Genomic DNA, 12,005 nt, shown 5'->3' with positions numbered 1-12,005 from the left:
CCATGGATGCACAATAACAACGGACCATATCGCCTTACTGCCAGCCCACGGAGCTGTAATAATGGATATATTGCACATGTTTGCTGTAATTCATCATTTGTAAAATATTATACTCCATGGGCTGTATGATGTAAATCTTGTACCGTAAATGTTGTATTAAATAAAGTTAATATTACTGACGTAGATTAACGTTCCTGTAGCTTCTTATTACACTTGCAATTGTTTTAGTTACTTGTGGGCTACTTAACATGAATAATCACAGTTACTATCCTTCTACTCCATCACATTTAAAAAAGAAAGCTTACACACCTTCCAGACTGAAAACTCATCTCTTTCGACTCCACTTCGAGAGATAGAACTATTAACAAAGCACTTATATACTAATAAAGGACTGGCTTATCTATAGCCAGTTGAGTAGCACTTGAAATGCTTGGCTCTATGAAACCTGATGTTCTTATATGATTCTGTTTTCTTCGAGGTTGTGTCTTCCTGGTCGAACGTACTTATTGTAAATCGCTTTGGATAAAAGCATCAGCTAAATGCAATGAACAAATGTTTTACACAGCATTTGTAGGCATTAACAAATCAGAGTACTTTATTTATTTGGGTTTTATTTCTTAAAACATAAGTATAAGAAAATGAAAAATAAAATAAAATAGATTAAAATATTTGTATTTTTAAATAAGAATTTAAAATAAAATGTACGATACATTTTTTTTTATAAATAAAAAGAAAACAAATGTATATAAGAACTTTAAGATTAAATGTGCAAAATAAAGAAAAACAAAATTCAATACAAATTATTATAGAAAACATCTTTGGTGATGCTTTTCTATTTTCTACATAAAGTTGAAATGTTAAAATTAAATAAATCTTCTTGGGGTGGATTTACAAACATGCCACTTTTTTCCCATCATGTGAGTTTGCAGGTATGTTTATAGCTTTGTGAATAACTATTCTCACTGCACCTCTAAATGATGGATAACACACCCTGCCGCTCACACAAAGCTACTCTTACTGGAATGCAGTTACACCTGTTCCCTTTAGTCATGCAGGTAGGAACAAACAACATTCACTGCGTATTACTTATTGTAAGTTGCTTTGGATAAAAGCGTCAGCTAAATGCAATGTAATGTAATGAACAAATGTTTTACACAGCATTTGTAGTTGTAGTCTACTTAACATGAATACTCACAGTTACTATCCTTCTACTCCATCACATTTAAAAAAGAAATAGGCTATTGTTATTTTAACTCCACCACAGTAATCCATCATCAGCTTTACTTTTTAGATAACGTTTTAACTCACAATTGATCCTAACAGGCTTCAACATATACATTTGTATATATTACCAAGTGGTTTCATGTACAACCCACACAAGTATCACGCTAAATGAAGCTCTGTTGCTTGGATATCACTAGATCCTGATGTCAGCCTAATATAAAAGTACATAACAATTGATGTGTAACTTAGCATAATTTACTAGCTAGCCGGTACTTCTCAGGCATGCCGGGTAATCTGTGACGTTTCGCTCTCTCAAAAGTTGGCCCATTTTGTCATCATGCCCATTGAGCAACTCTCATAGGAATGAATGAGGCCCCGCCTCCCACGCTGTATCCAGTTCGTATTATACATCCATGCAGGAGACTCACAAAGTGTCAGAAAATAAAACCCTCTCTCTTTTCCTCCATTAGGGTTTTGGGGAACGCACGTAGGAGCGCATCCTGGTGCACGGGCTCTCGGGTAAATATTTTAGTTTAAAAACCAATTTAAAAATGTGTTTGTATTTAAAATTTAAAAATTTAAAAATTTAAAAAATGTGTATGTGTATGTGTACTCCTGCCCCGGGGGGGCAGGAGTACACATACAAACACATACACATATTTGTACACATACATGTACAAATCTTTCGTGAAAAATCCCATCAACCAAAATGTTCAAAGATAGCATAAAGTATATAAAACATAATATATAGAACTATGAAATATAGTATATAAGGTACAAAAAAGGTAATATATAAAATACACACGGGTTAGTAGGGAGGGAAAATATGTTAAAGTAAAGTCAACCAAGTGTCCCTAAAAGTGTTTAAAACCCAGGCCGAGGTCAAGAGGGGGGGTGCAGGGGAGACACGGGACACGCCTCGGATGATGTTTAAAAATACTTTATTAAAGGGTTATTTCAGGGTGTTCCCCTGCGGGGGGCGCCAACGTCCATTTAAAATAAAATGTAAAGTAATAACTAGAATATAAATAAAATAATATAAATGTTTTAATAGGAAACGGGGGATTAATAATATATAAAACATAATAAAAGATATAACCTCATTTGGAACCTAATTAAATAAGAAAACATGCAATACACCATGCAAACATAGAATACACTGTGACATGTAAAATATAAATAATATTAGATAAAATATAAGAAAAATATATAAAATGGTAATAATAATAATAAACAAAGAAACCCATGCATTTAAAATTCATAAAAGAGTCCAGATGAGGAGGATTTGTAAAATAATAGATAGGAAATATGTATAAATAATAAATAATACACAGATAAATACTACAATATAAATAGCTAATTGAAAAAGCTACACTAGTTAAAAAAACGTTTAAAATAGGGTGTAACTTCTGGTTTACCATCACCGCAGAGAGGGGGTCTAAAAACATCTGCAGGGGATAAGGGGATGACACAAAGATTCAGTTGTTCAGTGTATTTGGTTGTTTCCTTCACAGATCTGCAGGTCAGGAAACAACCTCTGCACTCGACAACATGTTGATTACGTGTAGTCTGGTTTGTAGTGTGAAGTAATGCAGGAGCGTGTGGAATAAATAGAGACATTTATTAACTAACACACTGCAGTGTAAATGTTGCTTTGTAGTCCTTTTTACCTTCGAGTGTGTTTGTGTCACTTTTGTGCGTCTCTTCGTTGAGAGGAAAGGTCTGATTGAAATTTTAAATATTAGGGTGGTTGGCAGGGCCGGCTCTAGACTTTTGGGGGCCCTAAGCGAGCTTTGGCTTGGGGGCCCCCCTCACGCGTTCTCACTTCACACAACACGGAACCAACTTTTTTCTTATGATGTTAGCATAAGCACACATATTGTATAAATAACCATGTAAACACAGTGGACCTAACCTCCTCTAGGGGGGTCCGGGGGCATGTTCCCCCGGGAAGATCTTTTTTTTTTTTTAAATATTGAAGTTAAAAGCTTCAATCTGCTGCACTTTGAAAGCAACATTAAGAGATCTATGGATACATATCTCAACACCCATATGAAACAGAACTGTAAGCAGATTTTTCTTTATGGATATTTTACAAATCACTTAAACTGTATTCTTGTTTTGTCATATAGTATTTCATAATTGTTTTTCATTTATTCTCTCTGGCTGTCCATCTCATAATGTTCACATAGAAACTAGCTGTCAATAGGAATATCATTCAGAAGAATTATAATTTCTTGCAAAAATCTGTCACAAAAAGAGGTTGCACATTTAAATTCAGGTGTTGTTATGGAAACGTCAGTGGCCAAACAGCCACATTTACTGCTGCAAATACGTTCAAACATGCTGTCGACACGTAAAGCAGGGGCAACTATGCCACCATTTCAGCTGACTTTTTCTCAGAAATACTGTCACATAGCATCCATATATTTCAGTGCTAGGTTGATGCTTAGCTAAGCTAACTATGAAACACTTTAACTGAAATTGAAATCACCAGGTAACGCTAAAAAAACATAACATTTAGATTGTATGACAAAGTGTTTATTTAATATCTCTGGCCAGCTATAGCTACTTGCTAACGGTTTAGCTTACCCCCAAAGTAACGTCAACGTAGCTGTAATTTATACTTTGCTTACATGTTCGCATAACTTGGAAGTTTACTGACATTTACATACCTTGTTCACCTGGCTCAAGTGGTGGCTCTGGGGTTGTTGTGTGAGCCACCACTTGAGAATTGTGGTAAGAAAAAATGTTCTTATGTCCATCTTCAAAAACTCTGAGTCCGACTGAGAGTTTATTCTAAACATTGTCACAGCTCACAGGATAAGTACCTGTGAGCCAATGAGACGGATGTTTATTTCCATTCAACTCTCTGATTGGTCTGGTGTTTTGCCTCTGTTGCATTCACTGAACACGGGAAATTACAATCCTGCCGTCCTCTCTAGTGTCATGATGAGGTTCAGGTAAAGCACGGTTAATGTATTATATTATTGACTCAATAATATAATACATGTTTTTGAGAGTAGGCAATCTAGGCATATTAACACAATTAATTAAACATACTTATCACGTCGACAGTGTACTGAGATTCTTTTATGTTTTTCATATTTTCATTTTGTTGTTGTTGCTAGGGGGCCCCTAAGCGGCCGCTTATGTCGCTTAATGGGTCGGGCCGGCTCTGGTGGTTGGACATGATATTACCAAATGATTGAAGTTAACTAACGAGCTGTTGTCGATCCATTTCAGTTCGTTCTAAGCGATGGACTCTGAAGTCAGCGGGACGATGGAGGTGGCAGCTCTCGGACGGCCTTTCAGCCTCGGGATGTTGTACGACTGCCGCAAAGACTCTCTCGTCCCTGGTGAGAACTCACATACCTCTACTACCATCATCCAGTCTCTCATGTTTCTCCTCAGGGACGGTTCACTGCCACAGCCCGCATTATGTGCTTAGATCAGGCCCTGACTCTCAAATATCCCCCGTGAGACAGGTCACCATCACTCTCAGTCTGTGCTAATAGGCCATAACCCCACACTATTAGGCTTTCTAACTTATGGTAGAACGTGTCTGGAGGTACCATCCAGATAATGTCTCCCTCACAAAGCCGCCCATACGCCGCCAAAACCTGAAAAATTAACACAAAGAAAAGTGTGACAGAATGAAAAGGGCTGGGCTCTGTCATAGTGGAGAGAACATAACAACATGTGATAAAGCTAACGTTAGCTAGTGACTTGATGTACCTAAGCTAACATTAGCTAACGTATGTGAGGGACAATCACAGGCTAAAGTTAAAGTTAAAGTTAACCTATTATGCAAAATGCACTTATTGATGTCTTTGATACATAACTGTGTGTCCCCGGTGTGTCAGGAGACTCACAAAGCATCAGGAAATAAGACCCCCTCTATTTTCCTCTGTATTCAAATAAAAGTTAAAAAAACGGGGGAACAACGGAGCTGATCCAGATTTGCTGCATCATGACGACATTACTAAAATGTGGGCGGGCTTTACACCCACGGGCCAATCAGAAACGTTGCTGTCAGAAACAATGAGACATGTTCTGGAAGTATTATAGTCTGTGTTTACACTCAGAGCTAACCTGTGCTGGAGAGAGTATGTGTAAAGAAGCAGGAAATAAAAAGGAAGTCACCTTGTGGTAAACCTGAGAGAGAGAAAGAGTTTGAGCTCCATACTGTTTCAGAAATAATCCTTGATGTGGTTTGGAACATGATATGGAGTTTAGTTACAGCATTTAGCTGAGTTTCTGCTGGGAGACAGCCTTCTCTTCACAGAGCTCACTGCTTGCATGCGGGTGCTCCAAAGGGGCGTGGCCAGTAGCAGCTCCAAAGGGGCGTGGCCAGTAGCAGCTCCAAAGGGGCGTGGCCAGTATAAGCTCCAAATGGGCGTGGCCAGTTGCCATAGTGGTCGTTTTTTTACCTGAAAATGTAAGAAATTGACTCATCCTTAACGGTGGGGTAGGTAAATTTGAGAAACCGGCTTGAGATACACTTTTTGTTATATTCCATGGAATGCTCTTAACATCCCGATAGCAATGAATATCTGAAGTGCTTTGACAAAAAATTCATAAACCAGCCTTCCATCTGTGCACGAGATAAGTTTGTGCACAAACTTATTTCGTGCCCTCATTGGTCATGTGCGCGTTCGTGTGTGTTGGAGGAGGGGCTCTGTAAGGAAGAGGCAGATTTTTTTCAGCTGCGTACTTTCAAATTCTAGCGCACTCGAGCTGGTTTCTCCAAAATTAACTACCCCACCTTTAATAACCCCCCAAAGCCCAAATTGTTCTAATCGGCCAAGTCATTTTCTTTTACAATTGTCAAAGCTATAATCCCATTCATTTCAAAGGACACCATTTATGCTAATTTTACAAATATCCCAATATATGAAAATTAGCGGACGTTTCTATATGCTGGAGACCCTACTCTACATTTCTATCATACAACTGCAGTCAACTAGACTGTAAGGTCAGTTTGTAGTTTCTGGTTGTGGGAGCTTGATTTTTGCTTCTTCTTTTTCAGGAATGACTTTGTGGGACCGTGAGGACCTTAAAGATCATATTGGAGAAAGACCACAGAGCTATAATGATTGTAATATAGTTGCATCTGAATCAATTGAGGACAAATCTAAAGCACTAAATGTTGAAGCATCTCTGAAGGCAAGTTTCTTGGGTGGACTGGTACAGGTTGGAGGATCAGCCAAATACCTGAACGAGAGCAAGACTTCCAAAAATCATGCCAGAGTAACTCTGAATTACCAAGCTACCACAAAGTTCCACGAACTGTCCATGAATCATCTTGGGGATGTTAAGAAACATCAGTTTGTGTTTGAGAAAGGAATAGCAACACATGTAGTCACGGGTATCCTTTATGGGGCTCAAGCCTTCTTTGTCTTTGACCGTGAGGTGTCTGTCAACGAGAACCATCAAGACATTCAGGGCAACTTGAAGGTGATGATCAAGAACATTCCCCACCTGTCAATAGAGGGCGAAGGCTCGCTGAAAATGGAAGACAAGGACAAAGCAAATGTTGAGAAACTGTCCTGCAGATTCTTTGGAGACTTTTTGATTCAGAAACCTCCAACATCCTTTCAGGAGGCAGTAGCGGTGTACCAAAGTCTGCCAAAGCTGCTGGGAGCCAACGGGGAAAACGCAGTACCAGTGAAGGTCTGGCTGTTGCCTCTGACATCTTTAGATTCTACTGCCGCTAAACTTGTCCGTCAGATAAGTATAGGATTAGTTGAAGAATGTCAGAGTGTCCTGGAGGACCTCAGTGACCTGGAGATGAGGTGCAATGATGCACTGAGAACCCAAACTGCACAGCAGTTCCCACAGATTGGAAATAAACTCAAAACCTTTAAACAGAAGTGCTCTCAGTTCAAACTGGAATTCCAAGGAACCCTGGCAAAGAAACTTCCATCAATCCGAGGAGGAGGAGAAGAAGAAGCTGTGCTCGCAGAGGAATTGAGGAAGACATGTTCTTCTCCTTTCAACAGCAAGGACCTGAACGAGTGGATGGACTGTAAGGAGAGAGAAATCTCCATTTTAAAGTCGTACACCAACAAGATGAAGAACACCAAGATCGTTCCACGCGAAAATGATCTTCATGAAGACATTCTCAAAGCAGAGCAGGCTGTGTGTTTTGTCTTCACCTCGCTGGGAAGAGATGAACCGTACCTCTCAACTTTATCAAACTACCTTCAACAAACACCCAAACCAGACGATGCCCAAGATCCACACCCTCCAGATCAATGGTACACCTCAAGAGGAGAGATGGAAGCAATGCGGCACAAAGCAAAGCTCTTCAGTGATTTTGCAGAGGCCAACAAGGAGAACAAGAACATCACATTTCTGACGGTGGGTTTAACAAACGAGACACAGAAAGGTGCCAGCATCTACCTTTATACAGACGGCCTTTCTGTCAACGAGGACTTTGAGCCGCCTTCAAAGCCTGCAGCAGTAACAGGAAGTGATATAAATCACAGCAGTGTGACGCTGAAGATTTCTCCACCCAGATTTGGAGCAGAGGACATCACCTCCTACTCTGTTGAGTACTGTGTCAGAGGAGAGGACGGCTGGAAACAAGAGACAGCATCCAGAGCTGAAGAAGTCACAGTGAGCGGTCTGAGTCCCAACACAGAGTACATGTTCAGATGCAGGGCAGGGACACCGGTAGGTGCCGGGCCAGCCAATGAAGTCAGTGGATCCATTCAAACCTTACCCTGCAGCCCTCCTGGAAGACTCCACGTTGAATCTACTTCAGGTGAGATATCAGTCAGCTGGGAGAAACCTGCTGAGCTCGGACAAGATGTCCAGGTTTTGAGCTACATCGTGGAGTACGCCGAACCAGACCAACAGGGGAAAGAGGAAGATCTCCACTGGGAGCCAATGATGGCGGGAGCTGAGAAGGCGATCATTTCAGGACTTCAGCCAGAGACAGAATACGCTGTCAGGGTCAGGTGTGATTGTGGTGCAGCTGGAAGAAGCAAAGAAAGCATCGCTGTTAATGTCCGCACAACAACACCTGCACATCTCACAGAATTCCTCAAAAGTAAAGGTAAGAGGATCAATTCTGTAATTCCTCAAGTCAAAGAGAGCCAGACTCTGGAAGAGCTTAAAGTCAAGTGCAATAAAGCTGCAAAAGAAAAGATGACTGTTCAGGAGTTGATTGAGAGTCAAGAGGAGGAGATCGATCACCTCCAAGAGATGATAGTGCAGGGCCGCTATCTCTGGCCAACTTGTGGCCCCACGCAAAGTTACCTGATGAGGCCCTCTGTATCGCAGCGGCTCCCTCCTCAATATGAGGCACCGTCCAAGATCACACATCTATTCCCTAATAATGAACAGATCAAAACAGTTCATACAAAATTAATATTTCTTAAATTCAAAGCATTTTAAGAGCCTGGGTGATTTTGCGAATGCGACACTGCTTTTACTTGCTTGCATTACATTCTTCACAAGACTACATGACACGTATTAACCTGTTAAGCCCCACCCCCCCGCCGGCGGGCGGAAACACGCATCATCTGCAGGAAACAGCGTCTGAGGGCTTCTTAATATTTAATAAACTATGTGTAAACATACATATGAAGCTATACATCATGTTTCATATGTATGAGGGACCCCCTTGAAAACGAGATGCATCTCAAGGGGTTCATCCCAATAAATAAAATGTCTATATATGTAACGGGAATAAACTCAGCTAAATGATGACTTTTCAAAATAAACCACAAGGCTAACTCTGTGCCTCTGAATTAGCCCTGAGCGAAAAAATGCTAACGCCGTTTGCACAGAAAACACGGTATAACATCCTTATTACTTTTCGTAACTGCACATCCAACATATTGATTAGCTTCGTGAGAATACAGAGAATCGATAGGTATCTATATCATCACTTCATGATCAGAACTCACAACATTATAAACAAAAACAGACACCACAACACGTGGCATTAGGTAGCAAACACAGCAATATGTCTTACCTGTGTCGTAGTCTGGTCAAAAGTGGTCTTCAATGGCATTACAACGATAAAAACGCTGCTGAAGGTTAATCCATAGGTTAATCCAATGTGTCTGTGTCGCTTTGAAATGATTTCTGATAATCCATCAACAATAAACCTGCTTTTAAGTTTTCAGATTTCAGAGCGTGAGATAGGTTTCGATTTGGGCAAACTGCGTGCGCATAGCCCCCACTTCAAAATGGTAACATGTGAATGTGGAAATGCTCCTTCGATTCTATTGGCTCTAACGGTTCAAAAGAGATGTTGATCATCAAAATCGACCAATGGGTTCCAGAGAAATGGCAAAAACGCCCATTTCCACCTAAATGACCTCAGAGGTGGAGTTTTTTTTTTGCTAAACCTCTCTATACAAGTCAAATGTCACTTGTTTTGCATCAATCATGATACAGGGTACTTATTATATGTTGTACTTTGGATTCCTAAAGCTTTTAGTCTACCTTACCATCATCCAAGGTTAGTTTTCACTTTAAGTGAAAAAGAATGTTTGGACGGACACTATAATTTTCAGTTTTTTACCATGTTCAATCTGAATTTTCTTTCAAATAAAAAACATCTATATTGATTCTGAATTTTCTATATCCACCTCACAGGTTTATCATTACTTTGAGAAAAAAGATTATTAATGTACCCCTTTTAGAAGATATGGTCATTTGTTCTGGGACTGTGATTTTCGAGCCTGAGACCTGAAAAACAGGCTTGGGGCTTAACAGGTTTAGACCAATAAGAATATTTAGGGGTAAGTTTGTTCGGGCTCCTGATTATAACTTAAGGCAACGTATACCCTTCAAAGTGTTTTAGGCCCAAAATGGGGTAATTTGTAGAAGTATGAAAGATAGAAACTAAACATGTTGTAGTGACTATTTGTAAAAAAAAAATCTTATTAAAATAAAAGGACGGGCAATTAAGAGGTCAATTTAGTGTGATTTTAATTTCCAGTATTTGTGTTCATCATGGTGCCTCTCTCTTGCTCCGGTGAATAAAAAACAAGGTCCCTTCAAAGTGCATCACTTGACATTTACAGACTAACTACCTTTATCTCCAAACCTGCCATTCACCTAATAAACGCTTTCTATGGTGAGAATAGCGTCTACAGGAATACATGAAAAACATCAATTGAATGACATCTTGACATGTTCTAGATTATTAAAGTATCTTGAGCCCACCCCCCTCACTGTCAACATTGTTCATGTGGTAGTTGAACCATTTTATAAATACAGAGATTGATAAATATTTCTTAATTTGTTTCAGCCTTTCACCGATCAGAATCGAACACATACAATAACGCTGAGCTCCGGATTGTGATGGTGGGGAAGACCGGAGCTGGGAAGAGCGCCACAGGAAACACCATTCTGGGAAAAGAGTCCTTTCCATCAAAGTTCTCTTTTAAATTTCTGACTGTAGACTGTTCTAATGCCATTGGTGAAGTTGATGGACAAAGAGTTAAGGTTATTGACACTCCAGGTCTGTTTGACACCAAGATTGAAGAAGAGAAGACCATAGAGAGCTTTGCGCAGAGCATTGCTTTTGCTGCTCCTGGACCCCACGTCTTCCTGGTCATCATCAGACTGGGCAGATTCACAAAGGAAGAAAAGCAGACAGTGCAGAAGATTCAGGAAACCTTTGGAGAGCAAGCAGACAGATACAGCATGGTTCTCTTTACCCACGGTGACCAACTCAAAGGGGAACCTATTGAAGAGCTATTGAAGGAAAGTGAAGATCTGCAGGAACTTGTGAACAGATGTAACGGGCAGTACCACGTCTTCAATAATGAGGTGAAGGATCGTTCTCAGGTCAGAGAGCTGCTCAACAAGATCAGAAAGATAGCAGAGAAGAACGGAGGAAGCCATTACACCACTGAAATGTTCCAGGAGGCAGAGTGGGCCATAGAAGAGGAAAAACAGAGAATCATTGAAGAGAGAGAAGAGGAAATGCTCAAAGAGGAAGAGGAAATGGTGAAGAGAATATCGGAAAAGTATCAGCAACAAATTATGGAAGCAGAGGCAGACAGGGAGACGGTGAACAACTTAAATGCAATCTGCATAAGGGAAATTGATAAGGAAAGTAGGATAATTAGAAAAGAGCAGGAAGAGAGAGCCAGAGAGGAAGCTGAGAACAGCCCTTTCATATTAAAAAGGATAACAGACTTCGCTGCAAAGATTATTCAAGACGTTTTCAGTAGACTAAAACGTCTAGTAGGACTCGATAATTAAAGGTGCTACATGAATAAAAACAAGATGGGACAATCAAGGGTGTGAATCATTTCAGTCAATCATTGAATAAGAAGTTGAATCAAATCCTATCACATGTTTGTAAAAACTGTGGGACAGAAAAGGAAGCTGAACAATGACGCTCAACTGTATGCTGTAACTGGATCAGTGACACAGCAGTCACTGAAGGGGCAGCACAACTATTAGCTATCAATCCATGTCTCATCTGTAACTGTGTTAATAACCGTGAAGTGTCTGTCTTTTGTTTTCTTCAAATAAATTCCATTCGTGCATTCTAGTTCATTTCTGAGTTTCTTTATGGTCACTTTTGAAATGTGTGAATATTGATTGAATTGGCCATTTTTACATTTAAAGCATTCTTATATAGTCTGTAAAACACCAGATATGTAGAAAAAGAAAGAATACATATTTAACAAAGGCTACACTTGTTCTGTTCAAGGCAGGGGATTTTCATAGCTTTTAGTTGATGAAGCGTCGCACTGTAGCTTAACGTAAGACATCAATACACTGCGATGTCAGCACTG

At 39.9% G+C, this 12,005-nt stretch overlaps 1 protein-coding gene across 1 annotated transcript; it reads left to right on the top strand.

Annotated features, from left to right (window-relative positions):
* The first annotated feature begins 4,483 nt into the window (after nt 1-4,483).
* LOC117443898 (uncharacterized) lies at nt 4,484-11,463 on the top strand. The gene is made up of 3 exons (XM_034079707.1): nt 4,484-4,583; nt 6,257-8,290; nt 10,502-11,463. The coding sequence occupies exons 1-3, from the start codon at nt 4,484-4,486 to the stop codon at nt 11,461-11,463; spliced, it is 3,096 nt and encodes a 1,031-aa protein (XP_033935598.1).
* Nucleotides 11,464-12,005: the final 542 nt, after the last annotated feature.

Source organism: Pseudochaenichthys georgianus, unplaced genomic scaffold, assembly GCF_902827115.2.
Source record: "Pseudochaenichthys georgianus unplaced genomic scaffold, fPseGeo1.2 scaffold_700_arrow_ctg1, whole genome shotgun sequence".
Taxonomy (NCBI): domain Eukaryota; kingdom Metazoa; phylum Chordata; class Actinopteri; order Perciformes; family Channichthyidae; genus Pseudochaenichthys; species Pseudochaenichthys georgianus.
Note: the sequence above shows the minus strand (reverse complement) of the source record. Positions and strands in the feature narration are given on the sequence as shown.